The following is a 22,516-nucleotide window of genomic DNA, read 5'->3' as shown; positions in this document are numbered from 1 at the left end:
GTCTTCTTTTATTTCGTTGAGCAGTGGTTTGTAGTTCTCCTTGAAGAGGTCCTTCACATTCCTTGAAATTTGGATTCCTAGGTATTTTATTTTCTTTGTAGCATCTGTGAATTGAATGGGAGTTCACTTATGATTTGGCTCTCTGTCTGTTATTGGTGTATAGGAATGCTTGTGATTTTTGCACATTGATTTTGTATCCTGAGACTTCGCAGAAGTTTCTTATCAGCTTAAGGAGATTTTGGGCTGAGAGATGGAGCTTTCTAAATATACAATCATGTCATTTGCAAACAGAGACAATTTAACTTCTTCTTTTCCTAATTGAATACCCTTTATTTCTTTCTCTTGCCTGATTGCCCTAGCCAGAACTTCCAATACTAAGTTGAATAGGAGTGGTTAAAGAGGTCATCCTTGTCTTGTGCTGGTTTTCAAAGGGAATGCTTCCAGTTTTTGCCCAGTCAGTGTGATATTGGCTGTGGGTTTGTCATAAATAGCTCTTATTATTTTGAGATACGTTCCATCAATACCTAGTTTATTGAGAGTTTTTAGCATGAAGGGCTGTTGAATTTTGTCGAAGGCCTTTTCTGCATCTGTTGAGATAATCGTGGTTTTTGTCATTTGTTCTGTTTATGTGATTATGTTTATTGATTTGCATATGTTGAACCAGCCTTGCATCTCAGGGATGAAGCTGAGTTGCTCGTGGTGGATAAGCTTTTTGATGTGCCGCTGGTTTCGGTATGCCAGTATTTTATTGAGGATTTTCACATTGATGTTCATCAGGGATATTGGTCTGAAATTCTCTTTTTGTTGTGTCTCTGCCAGGTTTTGGTATCAGGATGATGCTGGCCTCATAAAATGAGTTAGGCAGGATTCCCTCTTTTTCTATTGTTTAGAATAGTTTCAGAAGGAATGGTACCAGCTCCTCTTTGTACTTCAGGTAGAATTCGGCTGTGAATCCGTCTGGTCCTGGACTTTTTTTGGGTGGTAGGCTATTAATTACTGCCTCAATTTCAGAACCTGTTATTGGTCTACTCAGAGATTCTACTTCTTCCTGGTTTGGTCTTGGGAGGGTGTATATGTGCAGGAATTCATCCATTTCTTCTAGATTTTCTAGTTTATTTGCATCGAGGTGTTTATAGTATTCTCTGATGGTAGTTTGTAGTTCTGTGGGATCGGTGGTGATATCCCGTTTATCATTTTTTATTGTGTCTATTTGATTCTTCTCTCTTTTCTTCTTTATTAGTCTGGCTAGTAGTCTATCTATTCTGTTTAATCTTTTCAAAAAACCAGCTCCTGGGTTCATTGATTGTTTTTGAAGGGTTTTTCGTGTCTCTCTCTCCTTCAGTTCTGCTCTGATCTTAGTTATTTCTTGTCTTCTGCTAGCTTTTGAATTTGTTTGTTCTTGCTTCTCTAGTTCTTTTAATTGTGATATTAGGGTGTTGATTTTAATCTTCCTGCTTTCTCTTGTAGGCATTTAGTGCTATAAATTTCCCTCTACACACTGCTTTAAAGTGCCCCAGAGATTCTGATACGTTATGTCTTTGTTCTCATTGGTTTCAAAGAACATCTTTATTTCTGCCTTCATTTTGTTATTTGCCTGGTAGTCATTCAGGAGCAGATTGTTCAGTTGCCATGTATTTGTGCAGTTTTGAGTGAGTTTCTTAATCCTGACTTATAATTTGATTGCACTGTGGTCTGAGAGACAGTTTGTTGTGATTTCTGCTGTTTTACATTTGCTGAGGAGTGTTTTACTTCCAATTATGTGGTCAATCTTAGAATACATGCAATGCGGTGCTGAGAAGAATGTATATTCTGTTGATTTGGGGTGAAGTGTTCTGTAGATGTCTGTTAGGTCTGCTTGGTCCAGAGCTGAGTTCAAGTCCTGGATATCCTTGTTAATTTTCTGTCTCGTTGATCTGTCTAATATTGACAATGGGGTGTTAAAGTCTCCCACTATTATTGTGTCAGACTCTAAATCTCTTTGTAGGTCTCTAAGAATTTGCTTTATGAATCTAGGTGCTCCTGTATTGGGTGCATGTATATTTAGGATATATTTGTTGCATTGATCCCTTTACCATTATGTAATGGCCTTGTTTGTCTCTTTTGATCGTTTTGTAAACAACTCAAGATAATTGGCTCAAAATGGTTAGTGAGACTTCCTCAAAGGCTTGTCATCATAGGCAACTACAATATTAAATCTTGTTACTCTGATTTCCAGCAAGATGGCTGAATAGGAACAGCTCTGGTCTGCAACTCCCAGCGAGATTGACGCAGAAGGCCAGTGATGTCTGCATTTCCAACTGAGGCAAACAGGGTCTGGAGTGGACCTCCACTGTTTAAGGTCTGTTTTATCAGAGACTAGGATTGCAACCCCTGCTTTTTTTGCTTTCCATTTGCTTGGTAGATCTTCCTCCATCCCTTTATTTTGAGCCTATGTGTGTCGTTGCACATTAGATGGGTCTCCAGAATACAGCACACTGATGGGTCTTGACTCTTTATCCAATTTGCCAGTCTGTGTCTTTTAATTTGGGCATGTAGCCCATTTACATTCAAGGTTAATATTGTTATATGTGAATTTTATCCTGTCATTATGATGCTAGCTGGTTATTTTGCCCGTTAGTTGATGCAGTTTCTTCATAGCGTCATGGTCTTTACAATTTGGCATGTTTTTTGCAGTGGCTGCTATTGGTTTTTCCTTTCCATGTTTAGTGCTTTCTTCAGGAGCTCTTGTAAGGCAGGCCTGATGGTGACAAAATCTCTCAGCATTTGCTTGTCTGTAAAGGCTTTTATTTCTCCTTCACATACAAAGCTTAGTTTGGCTGGATGTGAAATTCTGGGTTGAAGTCTTTTCTTTTTTATTTATTTATTTATTTATTTTATTTTTTTTTTGAGACGGAGTCTCGCTCTGTCGCCCGGGCTGGAGTGCAGTGGCCGGATCTCAGCTCACTGCAAGCTCCGCCTCCCGAGTTTACGCCATTCTCCTGCCTCAGCCTCCCGAGTAGCTGGGACTACAGGCGCCCGCCACCTCACCCGGCTAGTTTTTTTTATTTTTTAGTAGAGACGGGGTTTCACCGTGTTAGCCAGGATGGTCTCGATCTCCTGACCTCGTGATCCGCCCGTCTCGGCCTCCCAAAGTGCTGGGATTACAGGCTTGAGCCACCGCGCCCGGCCTGAAAAGTCTTTTTTTTAAGAATGTTGAATATTGGCCCCCACTCTCTTCTGGCTGTTCTGCTGTTAATCTAATGGGCTTCCCTTTGTGGGTAATTCGACCTTTCTCTCTGACTGCCCTTAACATTTTTTCTTTCATTTCAACCTTGGTGAATCTGATGATATGTGTCTTGGGTTTGCTCTTCTTGAGGAATATCTTTGTGGTGTTCTCTGTATTTCCTGAATTTGAATGTTGGCCTGCCTTGCTACGTTGGGGAAGTTCTCCTGGATAATATCCTGAAGAGTGTTTTCCAACTTGGTTCCATTCTCCCTGTCACTTTCAGGTACACCAGTCAAACGTAGATTTGGTCTTTTCACATAGTCCCATATTTCTTGGAGGGTTTGTTCTTTTCTTTTCACTCTTTTTTCTCTAATCTTGTCTTCTTGCTTTATTTCATTAAGTTGATCTTCAATCACTGATATCCTTTCTTCCTCTTGATTTGGCTATTGAAACTTGTGTATGCTTCACGAAGTTCCTGTGCTGTGTTTTTCAGCTCCATCAGGTCATTTATGTTCTTCTCTACACTGGTTATTCTATTTAGCCGTTCGTCTAACCTTTTCTCAAGGTTCTTAGCTTCCTTGCATTGGGTTAGAACATGCTCCTTTAGCTTGGAGGAGTTTGTTATTACCCACCTTCTGAAGCCTACTTCTGTCAGTTCGTCAAACTCATTCTCTGTCCACTTTTGTTCCCTGCTGATGAGGAGTTGTGATCCTTTGAAGGAAAAGAGGCATTCTGGTTTTTGGAATTTTCAGCCTTTCTGCACTGGTTTCTCCCCATCTTTGTGGTTTTGTCTACCTTTGGTCTTTGATGTTCGTGACCTATGGATGGGGTTTTGGTGTCAACGTCCTTTTTGTTGATGTTGATGGAATTCCTTTCTTTGTTAGTTTTCCTTGTAATAAGTCAGTTGGAGTTTGCTGGAGGTCTGCTCCAGACCCTGTTTGCCTCAGTTGGAAATGCAGAAATCACCCACTTTCTGTTTTGTTTGTTTGTTTGTTTTTGAGATGGAGTCTCGCTCTGTCACCCAGGCTGGAGTGCAGTGGCCCATCTCGGCTCACTGCAAGTTCCGCCTCCCAGGTTGACGCCATTCTGCTGCCTCAGCCTCCCGAGTAGCTGGGACTGCAGGCGCTCGCCACCATGCCCGGCTAATTGTTTTTTGTATTTTTAGTAGAGACAGAGTTTCACCATGTTAGCCAGAATGGTCTCCATCTCCTGACCTCGAGAAATCACCCGCCTTCTGCCTCGGTCTCGCTGGGAGCTGCAGACCAGAGCTTTTCCTATTTGGCCATCTTGCCGGAAATCAGAGTAACAAGATTTAATATTGTAGTTGCCTATGCTGACGAGCCTTTGAGGAAGTCTCACTAATCATTTTCAGCCAATTATCTTGAGTTGTTTATAAAAAACAATTTCTACTTTGCTGTGGTTATGTGAATGTTTGCCTCAGTATATCTTATTTGAGGTGTTTAACATATGACACATGGCTACCATTAGTGTTGAAACTGTGAAGACGTTTAGCTGTTCAGTCTTCCCTGATAATAGTACTTAGTTATCAGAGATTGAAAGGACATTTGCTCACCTCTGTCTCATTGTGTGAGATGAAAACACAATGTTATTTCCAATGACATGTATGGAAGTTTCATTCTTTTAATCTGGCAGAATCTGGTTCACTTTTTTTGAAACAGGGTCCCACTGTGTTGACAGTTGGAGTGCAACGGTGAGATCATGGCTCACTGCAGCCTCGACTCCCAGGCTCAAACAATCCTCCCACCTCAGCCTCCCAAATAGCTGGGACTACGGGAGACTGCCACCATGCCCAGCTAATTTTTGTGTTTTTTGTATAGACAGGGTTTAACCATGTTGCCCAGGCCGATCCTGAACACTTTTTCTTTTAAAAGACTAGTCAGGCATAGTGGTGAGAATGCTGGTTCACTTTTAAAGTCTCCATGTGTGGCCACATTTTAGATTTTATATGCATCAGTAATTTTTTCTGGGTAACCTATTCTATCTGTAGGTAAGAATGGAAGTTCTAGGGCTGGGTGTGGTGGCTCACGCTTGTAATCCCAGCAATTTGGGAGGCCAAAGCAGGTGGGTCGCTTGAGCCCAGTATGAGACCAGCCTGGCAACAATGGTGAAACCCCATCTCTACAGAAAATTCAAAAATTAGCCAGGCGTGGTGGTGCATGCCTGTGGTCCCAGCTACTCAGGAGGCTGAGGTGGGAGGATCGCTTGAGCCAAGGAGGTGGAGACTGCAGTGAGCTGTGATCACTCCAGCCTGGGTGACAGAGTGAGACCCTGTCTGGAAAAAAAGAGAAGTAGAAGTCCTTGTACTGTTGGAATTGTTTAATCAGTGAGCATTCAGAGATATTGGTTATAAATGTTGAATATGGCTACCAAATGACCACATGGTTATGGGCCAAGGTACAACATGTCTCAGTCACTTCTTTTATTGTAAAAATTCATGTGAATGTCTAAGGTTTTGAAGATTTACACCTGTGTTTTCTAGGAGTTTTATATTTTTCTTTCCTATGCCTTTGTTTTGTTTTCAGGTAAGTTTGGCATGTGGTATAAAGTAGGAGCCCAGCTTTGTTTTCCAGACGCATATCCAGTTGTCCCAGCAGCTGGAATTCACAGCTTACTGCAATTGCAAGGCTTCTGGTTTTCAAGGCCATCACTGAGCAGTAGAGCAGGGGATGTGAATAGAGCAAGTTAAAAGGCCACAAAGATCAGTGTTTTTGCCAAGATTCAGTTGTTTTCTTGAATAAATGCTCCTTAGATTGCTGCAAGCTTTTGGATAATTTCCAGCATATTGAAAAACTTGATTTTAACAATTTTGCCAATATTCTCATCACTAATTTGAGGAGCAGATTTTTTGGAAGGTCTTACTCGGCTATTCTGAAAGTTCCTACTCATAGGTTTCTGTTTTGCCTGGGCCATAATCAGATCTCCATATGAAATAATAATCTTGATATATGTATATATTTGGGTCAGAACTTCTTAGCGGTGGGCAGGATTTGGACTGACCAACAAAATGCTTAAGGTGGCCTTCTCCTGTCTCTTCAGGACTCTAAAAGACTGTCCTGGGTGGAGGCCGGGCTGTATTCACAAGCAGGCCAGTGGGTGAGAACTATAGGCAGCCAGTGAGACCATGTTGTTTTTGTCCCTGTCAGACTGTTTCTGTGCTCATAGACATATGAAAACATCTGGAGATACGTTTGAGCTCATTTTCCCCCCCCAGAGATGGACTGCCAATTTCCTCTGCTGTTTATGGTATTCCCCAGAAAATTTATTAGACTTGTACCTCTCCTTTAGAATGAATTTGGGAGAGACCAATGTTAAAGGGGGTAATTGGAGAGACCAGGGAAGGCTTCCTGCAGGAGCTATGAGTTTTGACCTAGTCCTACAGAGTGAGCAAGAGCTGATTAGTTGAAGAAAATAGGTGGTGAGTAAGAAGTAGTTAAATTTAACACAAGCCATGAAGATTATACGTAATTATTTCCCCTCACTGGGCTAATGCAAGAATAAAACCCAGGCTTATCCCTGGAGGAAAGCCAGAAACTATTCTGTGATCCCTACCCACAAAAACAAACAAACAAACAAATAAAACACCGGAATCCTGTCTCTACAAAAAAGACAGAAATTATCAGGGTGTGGTGGCACATGCCTGTAGTCCTAGCTGCTTGGGAGGCTGAGGTGGGAAGATTGCTTCTTGAGATCGGGAGGTCCAGGCTGCGCTGAGCCTTGATCCCACTACTGCACTCCGGCCTGGGTAACAGAGTGAGACTCTGTCTCAAAATAAATAAATAAATAAGGAGAGGAGGCTGTATATCGTAGTCATAAAAAATTCAAGACCTGATGTCAGACAACTTAAGTTCAAATGCCAGATCTTCTGCTTATTGGCTGTGTGACCCTGGGAAACTTACTTTATCTCTTTGGTCCTGTTATCTTTGTAGAATGGGAATATCTACCTGCTTCACAGGTTTGGTGAGAAGTTTAAATGAGAGAATGCATCAGTAGTTCAATGCACAATGTCTTGCACAGAGTATTTACTAAAAGCCATTTTATTTTATTTTTATTTTATTTATTTGTGTGTGTGTTTATTTATTGAGATGGAGTCTTGCTCTGTCACCAGGCTGGAGTGCAGTGATACAATCTTGGCTCACTGCAACCTCCGCCTCCTGGGTTCAAGTGATTCTCCTGCTTCAGTCTCCCAAGTAGCTGGGACTACAGGCGCACACCACCACACCCAGCTAATTTTTGTATTTTTAGTAGAGATGGGATTTTGCCATGTTGGCCAGGATGGTCTCGATCTCTTGACCTTGTGATCTGCCTGCCTTGGCCTCTCAAAGTGCTGGGATTACAGGCATGAGCCACCGTGCCCGGCCTATATTTATTTTTTTGAGATGGAGTTTCTTGCTCTGTTGCTTAGGCTGGAGTGCAGTGGTGCAATCTTGGCTCACTGCAACCTCCGCCTCCCAGGTTCTAGCGATTCCCCTGCCTCAGCCTCACAAATAGCTGGGATTACAGGCATGCGCCACCACGCCCAACTAATTTTGTATTTTTAGTAGAGATGGGGTTTTACCATGTTGGCCAAGCTGGTGTTGAACTCCTGGCCTCGAGTGATTCACTGGGCTCGGTCTCCCAGAGTGCTGGGATTACAGGAGTGAGCCACTGCGCCCAGCCAATTTTTATTTTTGAGACAGGGTCTTACTCTCTCACCCAGGCTGGAGTGCAGTGGTACCATTTCAGCTCACTGCAACTGATATGGAAGGGGAAAGGGAAGTACTGGGAAGGGAAGAGCATGATCCCTTTCAATGATATGGAAGGAGGCAAGAGTGTGGTCCCTGGCTAGGGCTCTATCCCCGGGCCTATGCCCATGGACCTAGATGAGGACAGGCATTTTTGTTTTCCTGCCCAAATGTTGCATTTCCCAAGACCACCCTGGCCTGCCATACCACCATCCTGTGCCTATGAAAACCCCAAGACACCAGCAGGCAGACACACATGTGGCTGAGCTTTGAGAGGAGCACATCAGTGGAGGAACACACAGGTGGCTGGATGTGGAGAGGAATGCACTGATAGGTACCAGCACACTGGGAGGCCATCGACCAGCAGAACGACATGGAGTTTGGCTAGGGCAGTCAGAAAAAAGCCTGGGTCGTGAGCAGCCTGACTCCAGAGGAAAGCCATCTCCCTTCTGGTTCCCCCATCTACTGAGAGCTACTTCCACTTAATAAAATCTTGAACTCATTCTCCAAGCCCACGTGTGATCTGATTCCTCCAGTACACCAAGGCAAGAACTCCAGGATACAGAAAGCTCTCTGTCCTTGCGATAAGGTAGGGGTCTAATTGAGCTAATGCAAGCTGCCTACGGGCAGCTAAACTAAAAGAACACCCTGTAACACATGCCCATTGGGGCTTCAACTGTAAACATTCACCCCTAGACACTGCTATGGGGCTCCCTGCCCATCCGTATGCTCCCATAGAGGTTTGAGCAGCGGGGCACTGAATAAGTGAGCTATACCCCACGTTGCACACCCTGCAAGGGGGACAAGAGAACTTTTCCTTTTTCACAACCTCTGCCTCATGGGCTTAAGTGATCCTCACACTTCAGCCTCCCCAGTAACTGAAAGTACGGGCACGCCACCATGCCCGGCTAAATTTTGTATTTTTTTCTAGAGATGCTGTCTCCCTGTGTTAACTCAGGCTGGTCTCAAACTCCTGGCCTCAAGCGATCTTCCTGCCTCAGCCTCCCAAAGTGCTGGGATTACAGGCGTGAGCCACTATGCTGGCTGGTGGGCAGCCACATTTTAAATCTCTGAGTCTAGCCATAAATCCAAATACCAAATGCACAAAGCCTAAAAACCGTGTGAGTGTGGTCAAAATAGAAACTGTTTTTGAATGCTTTCTGAAATTTATTTCTGTTCTGTTCACTTTTAGAATTTGGTAGCATCTTGAAAATGCCAACAGTCTCTATCATGTTAGGAAGGATCATATGGAGTGGTTTTTTTTTTGTTTTGTTTTGTTTTTGGGGGGCTATCTTTGAGACAGAACATCTGTGAACAAAAGGTCTGAAAAGGAGACTGGAGGAAAGAGACTCTGTTCCAGTGAACTGTTTGCAAACTCAGGAGTCTCAGCCTCCAGTGTAAAACAATAGTACATTTATAACGAAGGATTGAAGCATGGTTAGTTCTGATTGGTCAATGCAGCTGAGTTCTGGTTGGTCCATATAGCTGAGCCCTGATTGGTCAACACAGCTGAGCTCTGATTGGCTGAGTCAGATGAGCCAATGATTGGTTGGTTCAGGGAAGCGCTGAAAGTCTGAAATACAAGAGTGCTGGTTTTCAGGGACCTCAGAGTATGTGTGTGACCTCTAGTCAGTAAAACGGCTTGTTGGCTTTATTTTACATTTAGGCCCAGTGAGCTGCTCAAGATCCAGCTTGAAGGACTGGCTTTTTCAGGTTTATGTTTGTTCACACATGAAAGGAGGAGCACTCACTTTGGGGCTTGGCGGGTGCAGGGCTACAGTAGAGGCAGGGATCAAGCAGAGCATATTTCCAGGGGCTAGGTGAGATTCAGAGGGATGGAGTCAAGTTCCTGATCAGCTTAACCTCCTACTACGAGATTCTACTACCTGAACTTTTATCTCCTTGAGTTTTGGAGGTACAAGGTTTTTATTTATTGAATCATCAAACATGCATTGAGGTGGGGTTATGGGGACAGTAGTTGGTTTTTTTTTTTAAGCTATTGCATGGGTTCTGGACCCAGGGCAGGCTTGAATCCAAGCTCTAGCATTTCCTGGCTGTGTGACTATGGACAATTTACCCAACCTTTCTGTTGCTCTTTTGCTTCATCTGTAACATGAGGATAATCATATTATTTACCTCACTGAGTTGTGAGCATTAAATGGGATAATACAGATACAGTATTCAGTTCTCAACAAATGTTAGATATTATAATAATTATTCTATAGTGGTTGGAAATATGGCTATTTTAATTCTCTGTGTACATGTTTAATTCTTTGTTTATGCGGTCAACTGGTTTTGTTTATCATTGTGTCTCTGCCTGTCCTAGGCACGACACTTATAAATTTGTTGGGTGCATGAATGAATGTGTGCAGGTAAACAATTGTAATACAATGAGAGGTGCTATAACAGAGCTTGAGTACAAGATACTTTGCAGGACATGGAGAAGAATATGATTAACTCTGAGCATTTCCGAGAACAGTTCACTGAGCTAGGCTGTTCCCTTCCAGAACTTTCACAGTGCAGTGGGCTTTCAGAGCAAACTGCACTGGGGAATTAAGTAAAGGGATGCTAGATAGCCACCAGGTGGCGATATTGCAGAAGGATTCAAGTAGCGGAGGAAAAGAGCAGCCCTTATCCATCTAGAAGTCCACGTTTATGTCCACGTCAGATTTTTTCTCCTGTCCACGAAAGTTCAAGTCGTGATTTCTTTCCCTTTGTTCTGATGGTATTGGAGCACTGCTGTTCCTGCCCAAGGCTGTTTTGGAGCTGCCTGGTGCTGCAGCCACTCTGTCATTACCAGAGGACAGAAATGATGCTGTTCCAGTTGTTGGGCTTCTAATTCTTACATCACTGACCTGCTGTTTCCTCTGCTATGCCTCCCATGGATGGAGTTAAAGGGGTGAGGGGAGAAGCAAAACTGACATATTTTGAGACTTCTGGCACTATATCAAACATATATACATATATAATATGCATGCATATTATGCATATTATATACGTATGTATGCATATTATATACGTATATAGTATGTATGTTATATGTAACATACATAATTATAGACTTTGATATGTGAGTTGTGAGCCATTTTATATAGTGGGAAGCTGAGGCTCAGAGATGGACATCCTTTCAGTATTCAGATAAAATTCTCTAGTTAATCAAACTTGGTATCAGATATTGGAGATACAAAGATTAGGAAGATGTGGTTCCTACCCCTAAGTCTTGTGCTCCTGTAGTACTCTGTTGGTGTGTCTATCACAGGACTTATTACATCACGTTATTAGTGGTTATTTATATGTCTGTCTTCTCAGATAGATGATAAATTCCTTAAAAGGCAGCAGCCATTTCAAGCATTCCTCATACTTAGCATAGGCTCCAGTAAATAGTAGATATTTAACTAGTATGAGGCACAGAATAATTGTGTCTGACGGAGCAGTGGGAACTAGTGAAGAGTTTCAAGCAGAGCAGTGACATGATGAGATTTTCGCTGGAGGTGGGTAACAGGTTGCCCATTGGATTGGAGGAGTGAGTGGAGGCAGGCAGGGAGGTGACTATGGCAGAGTCTGTGCTAGAGGGGATTTGGGCCAGAACAAGAGCAGTGGCAGTGAGTATAGCGAGAAGGCAGGTTGGAGAGTTATTGAGGACATGAATTAGGATTTGGTCATTTCTTAGATGTGCAGATCGAAGAATTCCAGGCTTGGGTGATGGTGGTGCCAGCAGCAGGTTCAGAGTAAAGAGGGGAAGTGGGTTTGGGGTGGGGAACGTGAGTTTGGTTTTGGACATGCTGAAGTTGAGGTGTCTATTCAGGGGGTGTGATATATCAGGATATTTGAAACAAAAACTCAGGAAAGGTTAGGAGTGAAAATCCGGGGATCATGAGGCTGTCGGTGGACCTTAGAAACTTGCCAGGGGATGCCATCACTCCGGGGCAGGACATGCAGTGAAACAGGAAGTGGGCTAAGGATGGAACCTGGGAACCTTGACACAGATGGGCTGAAGAATGAGAAACCTGTGAGAAAGATGGAAAAACAATAGCCAGGGCGATTGGAAGAAAACCAGGAGGGTGTGGTGCCACAGCAGCCAACAGAGGAAAGAGTTAAGGAGGGAGGGAACACGGGAGTTGTTAGTACTTTAGAGGCAGGTAGGAAGTTGATGGTAGAGAATAGTTCAGTGTGACTGGGCTTTGGGGCATCGTGGAGGAGTGGCAGGAGATGAGCCCAGAAAGGCCATTCGGGCCCTTATGCAAGGAACCTTGGTCACCAGGCTAAGAAGTTAAGGCTTTATTTTGTAGGATAGGAAGAATCATTGAGGGGTTTCCAATAGGAGTAACATGGTCAGATCAAGGTGTTTCAGAAAGTTCAGGCTGAGGCAATGTGGAGGACGCTGTGGAGGAGGCAATGGCTCATTGAAGTGATGTAAAGTGACTTTTGGGCTGTGAAAGAAGACACTGTCTTCCAAGATCTTTAGTAGGTAAAATTGAGACGCCTTGAAAATGGTAGTTAATACTCATTGAGCACTGTTCTAAGTGCTTACGTGAATGATCTTAATTCTCACAACCAACCTATGAGGTATATTAACATCATTTTATACCTAAGGAAACAGGAACAGAGAGATAAAGTAATGTGCTGAACAGAACTAGTAAGTGGCAGAGCCTAGATTCAAACTCAGGTGGTTTGGCTGTAACCCACACTCTTAACTTCAGTGTTATTTTGCCTTGATTAGATGTGGGGAGTGAGGGGGTTGTCAGTTAGCATCAGGTTCAGCTGTGAGTTATTAGCCATCCAAAATAACGTATGGACTTTCTGTCCCATCATCTCCACCATGTGACACTTGTCCTCTGGTCATTGCATTTATGTTTCACGCAGTAAAATACTGGGTAGGGGGAAGGGGAGAACAGATATTGGGGAACAACAGAAGTCTCTGCTGTAAGAGAAATCCCAGGACACTGACATTTGCATGGAGGACGATATTGCCACAAATTGAAGTGGTGACCACAGGAAACCTGTTAGACCTTTATCATTTGACAGTTTCTTTTCCCAGAGTCCTTCCTTTGCCCTGGAAATGAACCCCTCTGTGACTCTGGTGCGCTGCTCCTCTCCTGTCCAGCCATTCAGTGCTCGTGAGAGCTTCCAATCACAGTACCTGTCTCCATGGCCACAGTTGATTCGATTGGTTGAGGTGTGGCATGTGGTCTAGGTCAGGACAATCAGAATGTTTTTCTTCGAATTTTAAAAATTTAATTGAGGGAAAATATTGCCTCTTGGTTTTGTGGCATAGCTAGGAGATTATGTGGCCAGAAACTGCTGGTGGCCCATTTTACAGCCACGGGGAGGAAACTTGTTTCAGAGAATGAAGTGAACTTACAGGATGAGCAATTGAAAGATTCCTGTTCATGTTTGAGTCTCTGATTGTACTTGTCCTTGACGCTCATCTACTTATGATTATGTGAAACTTCCAGTAAATTAACTCTTTGGCCCAAATGGTGTTTCTGTTACTTGGAATCAGTAAAGTCCTAATTAAACCTGTGTTCAAATAGGTAATTCTGGAATCACTGTAGATGTGTTTAGGGTCTCTGTGTGTGTTGGGGGGGTCATAGTAAATAGTAACCAGAAGCAGGGAGGCAATTTTTGAGACTGTTTTAATGGTCTACGTGAAAAACAGTAAGAATCTGAACTAAGATAGTGTTGGTGGGTACTGTAGGTCCTGGCCAGGCTTGCCACTCCCAGTCTCTTCTATCTTCTAGACTGTGAACCAGCCACCCACCTCTATAGGCTGCTCATCTTTACATGGTTGCAGTACAGCTGGTCACTATTCATTACGAGCATATTTTCCTCTGTGTCCTTGGGAATCATTATAATAGCTGGTTAAAAATTCCTGTCTGCTAATTCTAACATGTCAGTCATCTCAGGGTCAGTCTTCATTGATTGCCTTTTTTCTTTGGTATAGGTTACATTTTCCTGTTTCCCATAGGAAACATGTTCAATCATTTTGACTTTCCTCAAACAATGTTCAGTCATTTTGACTTGTCTCCTGGATATTGCAGAGGACATGTTCTAGAGAAACTGGATTCCATTATATCCCTCTGAAAAATATTGACATTTTTGTTTTAGCAGCATTTAACGTGACTAAACTCGAATTCCATGCTCTGTCTCCCTTGTGGCAGGCAGCAACTGAAGTCTCTAGTCAGTTCTTTTAGTCTTATACAGACTGTTTGGAGACTGTCCCATGAGTGCATAATTCAGAGGTCGGCCAGAGATTTGGGTAGAGTTTATACACAGAATTCAGGACTCTGCCTATCTGGCTGTCTCCATTCCAAGATTTTATCCCCACAATTTTCAGCTGCTGTGGAAACTCTGAACTCTGTCCTCTTGTCTTCAAGTCAGTAAGGTTCACCCATCAGGGAACTGATTGGGGCCCACCCTGTGGTTCAAAGTCTTAAAAATGGGAATCTCATCTAGTTTTGATCTCTTCTTTTAAATGTAGATCGTCCTCCAGTTTCTGCCTGCCTTGGGTTGCTTGTCAATACTTGCAGGTAATTAAAAAACAAATTGTCCAGAGTGTATAGTTGTTACATCTGAAGGAGGATGGGTTTGATAGGAGCTATTTGGTCATTAACTAGAAGCCAGAATCTGTCTGGTCACTGTGATATAACCTGTGGTGTGTGTAGCCACGATGTGCTGGCAATGTATTAAGAAATTGTACACACAATCTGGATGTGAGATCCAGATGATGAGGCTTAATTAAGGCAGTTTTTATAATCACACTAAATGCGATGATGTTTCAGGATGGCATGCTCAGGGGTATAAGGAGCTTGATTAGCCAATAAGCCCCCACTTGGGGCTTCCCAGGAACTGAAGTAACCTCACCCTAGAGGTTACCGAAAGGCAACATCCCATTGCTACCAACTTGAGTGCTTCTCCCCATGTGGAGTTTAACTCATTAAATATCTCTAGTCCTGATATCTCTAGATCACCTCTGCTTTATAAAAAAAGGTGTTTGAGTTTATTATAGTAAATGTTAATTTCTATATGGTTTACAGATCAGAATGATGAACTGAGACCCTATCTAGTCCTCTGCCAGAGACCTAGTATTTAGGATGGAGAGGAATAGATAAATTGACAAGCTTTTTAGCAAGCTGAATGGTTGGGGATCAGTGACAAACTGTATTCAGTATAATAGGAGAGATGGTAGAGTTAAGGATGACTTCCAAGTTTCAGCCTTGGGCATCTAGGCGGGTGGTAAATACAGGAGAGAAAAGACAAGGAAGAGAGCATGTGTAAGGAAGATGAATTAAGCTTTGGCTGTTTGAAGTACCCGCTGGACATCTAGGTGAGTACATGAGATTCTGGATCACTGGAGAGAAGTCTGGGATGGAGCTATATATTGAGGAACCACCAGTAGTTAAGTGATAGATGAGGCTATAGGTGTAGTTGATATAACTAGGTAGCATATGCAGAGTGAGAAGAGAACTGATAGCAAAGCCCAGTAGATAAGGGGAGAGCCTAAGAAATAAGTCACTTTAGGAGACTGAGGAAAAGACAAGGAAAGGTGATATACAGAAGCTAGGGGAGGAGAATTTCAAGAAGGAATTTAGTGGTCAATAGGGTCCAATTCCAAAAACAAAAAACAAAAAACTAAAAAAAAAACACAAATAAGCAAACAAAAAAACAAGCAAAACAAGTACTGACAGGCATCTATTGGATTTAACAACTAAGACATCTGTCTTTACCTCAAAGATTACAATTTCAGTGGAGTGATGGGGAATGCAGCGGTTTGAGGAGTACATGGGGGCGGTAGTCTGTAACATGTGACTCCTATCAACCAAGCCTCCAAGTAACTGTACCTCTGTGTAGTCCCTCTACTGTTGAATCTGGTGGGCCCTGTACAAAAGTTTAACTGAAAGAATGCAGGGAATTAATGCTGCTTGACTGCCAAGGATAGGTTTTAAGAATCCTGTAACTTTTGCCTTGGTCTTTTGGATCCCTCAGGAACCATGTAAGAAGTCTGACTGCCCTGCTGGAGAAACCAAATGGAGAGGTCCAGAGACAACATGGAGAGAGAGTGCACAGCCCAGCTGAGCCCAGCTTTCCAGTTATCCCCACCAATGCGCCACACATATGAAGGAAGTCATCTTGGTCCCTCCAAAACAACCTAGCCAGCCAGCTGGATACCACTGAGTGACCTCAGTAGATGGCACATGGGACAGCAGAATTATCTAGTGAGCTTTGCCCACATTCCTCACCCACACAGTCGTGAGTATAATTAAATGATTATTGTTTTAAGCCCCAAGTTTTGGGGTGGTTTATTATACAGCAGAATATAACTGGAACATTGGGCATTGAAGTAGTGGAAACCATACATGCACGTTATATTTCCGTTAAACTTGGAAAGATCTGATGTAGTGGGGGGGTCACATAAGATCGAGGGAGAATTTTTATGAAGATGACAGAGACTTGGGAGTGTGCATATGCTGATGGGGAAGAGTTAGGAGAAAGAGAATGTTGAAGATGGGGAAGAGAGAGGAGATGGCTGATGCATGAGGTTTATGAGAAGGTAAGGGAAAGGATGAGATGCAAAACTCTGCTGGAGGGACTGATCTTGCATACAAGGATAGTGGGATGCTTCACCTTATAAAATAGGAAGTGTCTGCCTGCTTCCTGTTCTTTAAAAATGTCAAGCATATCCATGTACTAGAGTGGAGAGAATATATGAAGGTTAGTTGGACAGTACTGGATCTCCTAAGGATTGTTTGACTGAGGCCCTTTCTCTAGACTGCTGACTCAACCCAGGCTGGAGTTAAGTGATTGGAATCCACACCCTTGGACCAGAATCCAAGTTACCTTCTGCTAAAGCCATACATGCACGTTAAAACTACACTTCCACAGAGTCAGCTGGTCTGGGCTCAGTGGGCTCTCAAAATAATACAGGGTTCCATTGCCTCTGACCCAGAGGTTCTCTCCAAGAGAAAGAGCTATTGATGTTACAATTCTGCCTGTCACTGTCCCTGTTATAGCAGGGAGTGCGTACTGGATTAGTACCCCCCAGGAGGATGTGTGGTAGGTTGGGTTGGTGGTGGATGGCAGTTTGTCCCAAAATGTCACTTGAACTTCACCTTTGACAGCTGCAGACTTCTGCATGCTGGTAAGGAATTAAAGAAAGTGGAAATGCAATGCAGTCCAAAATAAACCACTTTACAAAACTTTATCTTATGGAAAATTGCAAACATACACAAAATTAGACTAGTGAAATGAATCCCCATATACCTATCATCCAGCTTCAACAATTACAATTTCTGCTCATCATTTGAATGGCACACACACACATATTTGTGTGGATATATATATGTGTCTGTAGTTTTATATATATAAATAAAACTACATATATATAGTTATATATATAGTTGATTCTTATATATATAAATGTAGTTATATATATATACATATATAAAAAGTTGATTCTTATTATTCACAGATTGCATATTTGCAAGTTCACTTACTTCAAACTTATCTGTAACCCCAAATCGATACTTGCAGTGCTTTCAATAGTCATTCATAGACCTGCACAGAGTGGCAAAACAATTTAGTTGTCAGGCACTCAGTATTCCCAGCTGAGGTTAGAAAAGGTGATGTTTTTGTTTCTGCTCTCATACTGTAAGTAAGTGTTCTTTTCATAGTTGATTTAGTGATATTTTAATGGCTTTTGTTGGTGATTTCACTGTTTAAAATGGCCCCCAATCATAGTGCTGAAGTACCGTCTAGTGTTTCTAAGAGCCAGAAGGCAGTGATGTTCCCTATAGGGGAAAATACATGTGTTAGATAGGCTACCATTAGGCATGATTTATAAAGCTGTCTGCTGTGAGTTCAATGTTAATAAATCAGCAACACAGTACATCCAGAAAAAGGAATAGGAAATTTGCCAATCTATGTGTGAAGACACTCTGTATGGTGCTAAAGTAACATCTTTAGTGTGTGATGAATCTATGGAATAAATGGAAAAGCAGCAAAGTTTGTAGATTCATGAGATAACTGCTGATTAGAAAAAGCATAGTGGACAGCATGGTTGTGAGGCTTTTGAAAACCAAAGAAATTTATGGTTATGTTAACCCAGGATCAGGAAAATGTTAAACCCTTCTTGGCTAGTGGTTTACTATAAAATACTGCATATAATGTATTATTTTAAGAAATATATATTAAAGAGGGTGTCTTTAGACAGAAGCATATATAAAACAAGGTTGTGTGTATTGATCATTTTAAGGAATGCAATGAGAGGCTCCCAGGAACCTAAACCTGTATTTCTAGTAGGAGCAGTGGCTTGGTATTTGGTAATTCATTGGTTAAGGTGACTTTATAGAATATAACTGCCACAAATAATGAATCAACTATATGTACATGGGGGTGTGTGTGTGTGTGTGTGTGTGTCTGTGTATGTGTGTGTGTGTTTTGGAGTACTTTAATGCAAATTGCTGACTTTTTTTATCTGAAAATGTTTCAATATGTCTCTCTAACATATTGGTTCTTAAAGTGTGGTGTGAGGAGTCCTGGAGACACCTGAGACTGAGACCCTTTCAAGTGACTGGGAAATCCTTTTTTCCAACTACATATCTCCATGAGGTTGGATTTGTCTTCATATGATTTATCCAAAACAGCATGTTACAACATTAAATGCAGAAGCAAATACGAGAATCTAGCTGTCTTGTACTGAGGCAGACATTTAAGAGATTTTCAGAAATGTAAAACATTCCTAAAATCTTTGTTTATGAAAATGCAATTATTTTAATAACATTTTATGTACAATAATCAGTGGATTTATTATTTTAAATGCATTAATACATATTTTAAAAATTTGCACTTTTGATTTCTAATATAATAAATATTGATAGCTCTGTAACCTACATTAGCAAAAGCTCTTTAGGGTCTAAAAGTACTAATATTTTCACCATGTGTATATAATTTTTATTTGTAAATATTAAAATAACTCACTTAAAACATAATAATGCTTTTTACAAAGAAGCACTGATACACTTCTTTTTAGCACTGTTTGTAAAACTTGTCGAAAGGAGGAGGAATTTTTAAACTACCCCAGCTGTGCATAGAAGACAGCTAACACAGGAAAAACAAGTCTAGCAAAGAAATTCGCTAAGGCTACTTCCTGCCACCCTGGAATCCCACACTAGTTTTTTTGTTTTTTGTTTTTTTTTTGAGACAGAGTCTAGCTCTGTCACCAAGCCTGGATTGCAGTGGCATGATCTCGGCTCACTGCAACCTCCACCTCACCAGTTCAAGCCATTCTTGTGCTTCAGCCTCCCGAGTAGCTGCGATTACAGGCATGTGCCACCATGCCCAACTAATTTTTGTATTTTTATTAGACACTCAGTTTCATCATATTGGCCAGGCTGGTCTCAAACTCCTGACCTGAAATGATCTGCCCACTTTGGCCTCCTAAAGTGCTGGGATTATAGGCATGAGCCACCGCACCCGGCCCCACACTAGTTATTTTAAAAAATTATTTTAAAATAATTATAGAGTCACAAGGAAGTTGCAAAAGTACATAGAGTCCCATGTACCTGAAACCATGCTTCCTCTAATGGTGGCACCTTATGTTATTATAGTACAATATCAAATTCAGGAAATTATTACAAGATTGTTAACTAGAATATAGACCTAATTTTCACCATTTTACATGCATTTGTATGTGCGTGTGTTTTTCTATGTGGTCTTATCCCATGTATAGGTTTAACAGCCACCACAGTCATGATATAAAACTGTTCAATGACCTCCCTTGTGCTTCCCCTTCATAATCATACCCATTCTGCCCCATCCTTGCTCCCTGGCAATGATTAATCTGTTCTGTATCTCTAAAATTTTCTAATTTCAAGAATGTTACATAAATAGAGTCCTATACTATGTAGTCTTTTGGGATTGACGTTCTTCACCAAATGTAATCCTTTTAAGTTGCATCTGGGTTGTTGTGTGTATCAGTAGTTTGTTCCAGCTCAATAGTATTCCCTTGGGTGGACAGACCAGAATTTCTTTATCCAATTACTACTTGATGGACATTTGGGTTGTTTCCTGGTTTTGCAATTACAGATAAAGCTGCTGTGAACATCAGCATGCAGGTTTTTGTGTGACTATAAGTTTTCATTTCTCTGGGATAAATGCCCAAGAGTGCACTTGCAGGGTCATATGATAAGTACACGTTTAGTCTCATAGGAAATTGCCAGAATGATTTCCAGAGCCTTACCATTTTATATTCCTAACATCATTGTATGAGAGATTCATTTTTTCCGCATCCTTGTGAACATTTGGTATTACTGTTTTTTATTTTAGCCATTCGTATAGGTGTACAATGATACCTTAGCTTATTGTGGTTTTAATTTGCATTTCTTAGTGACTAATGATGTTGAACATGTTTTTTGCCATCTGCGTATTCTTTTTGGTGAAATTCTGTTCATATATTGCTCATTTTCTAATGGAATCTATTTTTTACTTTTTTTTTGGAGACAGGGTCTCACTCTGTCACCCGGATTGAGTACAGTGGCGCAATCATGTCTCACTGAAACTTTGACATGGACTCAAGTGATCCTCCTGCCTCAGCCTCCTGAGTACCCAGGACCACAGATGTGCACCATCATACCTGACTAATGTTTTAATTTTTTTAGAGATAGGGTGTCACTATGTTGCCCAGGCTTGTCTCAAACCCCTGGCCTCAAGTGATCCTCTCAACTCAGCATCCCAAAGTGCTGGGAATACAGGTGTGAGCCACTGTGCCAAGCCTTTTAATGGAATCTTTATGTCTTTTTTTTTTTTTTTAAATTTATTTATTATTATTATACTTTAAGTTGTAGGGTACATGTGCATAACGTGCAGGTTTGTTACATATGTATACTTGTGCCATGTTGGTGTGCTGCACCCATCAACTCATCATTTACATCAGGTATAACTCCCAATGCAATCCCTCCCTCCTCCCCCCTCCCCATGATAGGCCCCTGTGTGTGATGTTCCCCTTCCATGCACACGTATGTTTATTGCAGCACTATTCACAATAGCAAAGACTTGGAATCAACCCAAATGTCCATCAGTGACAGATTGGATTAAGAAAATGTGGCACATATACATCTTTATGTCTTTTTTACTGTTGAGTTTTGAGAGTTTCTTTTCCTCTTCTATCTCCCCCTAACAAGTGCTTTTGCCCAGACTGGAGTGCAGTGACGTGATTGTAGCTCACTGCAGCCTCAAACTCTTGGGCTAAAATGATCCTCCCACCTCAGCCTCCCAAGTAGCTAAGACTGCAGGCATGTGCCACCACAACTGGCTAATTTTTAATTTTTTTTTTTTTTTGTAGAGGCTGGGTCTCGTAATGTTGCTTAGGTTGGTCTCAAACTCCTGGCCCCAAGTGATCCTCTCGCCTCAACCTCCCAAAGTGCTGGGATTACAGGCATGAGCCACCATGCTGGGCCAACTTGTGTATATCTGTGAAAAATCCCTTTGAGATTTTGATAGTAATCAGGTTAAATCTATAGATAACTTTGGGGAAGATTGACATCTTTATTATATTGAGTTTTGCAATCACTGAGCACTGTGTGTACCTCCATGTTTTCAGATCTTTGCTAGCTTTCTTTCATCAAGTTTTACGGAAAGGGATGGATGTACTTATGAACTCTCAGTGGCTTCATCCTGGCAGAGAACAGGAATGCTGCTTGTTCTGTGAACTCTGCAGCCTCAGTGTCCTCATTTGGGGTGAAAGCTCCCTCATAAGGTCATTATAAAGATTTAAGGAGATGCTGAATGCCCAAGTCCTGCCTCCAGCATATGTGCTTTTCTCCTTAATTTCCCACTCATTACCTTTTGAGTCTTGAGTTTTCATCTGTGAACCCACATAGGATAATAGTGGGACCGACTTCGAAGGGGTTGTTGTGAGGAATGGGTATGAGAATTCAAGTAAAGCACCAAAGAGACTGCTAGACACACTAGGGGTACCATAAGCAGTAGCTGTTATTACCATATGATTGTAGTGAGGTGAAACTATAATTTCTTCCTTTCACTGAGAGAAAACTCTCAAGCAGCTGGTCCAAAGAGCATAAACAGCACAAAGCAAGTAGCAGGATGTTGCTGAAGGTTTGGGACAGTGGAGAGGGTTTATTTTAGCACAGCAGGCAATACGAAATAGAGTCTCAGAACCATGTACCTGCTATGACCCAACTTTTATAGAAAAAGAACAAGAATAGATATGTTTGTGTTTGTGTAAAAGCATCATCTGGAAGAACACACCCCAGACCAGACTGTGGGGAGCTGGGGAACTTTCACTTCTACTTTTTCCCCTTTCTGTGAAAGGTGTTTTTTGGGCTGGGTGTGGTGACTCACACCTGTAATTCCAGCACTTTGGGAGGCCGAGGTGGGCATATCACTTGAGGTCAGGAGTTTTGAGACCAGCCTGGCCAACATGGCGAAACCCCTTCTCTACTAAAAATATAAACATTAGCTGGGCATGGTGGTGTGTGCCTGTAATCCCAGCTATTAGGGAGACTGAGGCAATAGAATCTCTTGAAACCAGGAGGTGGAGGTTGCAGTGAGC

At 41.9% G+C, this 22,516-nt stretch overlaps 1 protein-coding gene across 2 annotated transcripts in view; it reads left to right on the top strand.

Annotated features, from left to right (window-relative positions):
- SLC25A53 (solute carrier family 25 member 53) overlaps positions 1–22,516 on the top strand; it is a 56,202-nt gene that overhangs the window by 9,487 nt on the left and 24,199 nt on the right. Inside the window, exons 2-3 of one of the 2 annotated variants that reach the window (XR_006695419.3) lie at positions 15,934–16,163; positions 18,467–19,848. Coding sequence is in view for 1 of the 2 variants with exons in the window: in XM_015444157.4 (XP_015299643.1) it covers positions 16,136–16,197 (62 nt within the window). In the remaining variant the exon portion in view is untranslated. Of the gene's footprint in view, positions 1–15,933; positions 16,198–18,466; positions 19,849–22,516 lie in introns of those variants that run through there. The other variant, XM_015444157.4, reaches the window with a different exon arrangement.

Source organism: Macaca fascicularis, chromosome X, assembly GCF_037993035.2.
Source record: "Macaca fascicularis isolate 582-1 chromosome X, T2T-MFA8v1.1".
Classification (NCBI taxonomy): domain Eukaryota; kingdom Metazoa; phylum Chordata; class Mammalia; order Primates; family Cercopithecidae; genus Macaca; species Macaca fascicularis.
The sequence above is the reverse complement of the archived record's forward strand: the minus strand, read 5'-3'. Positions and strand labels throughout refer to the sequence as shown.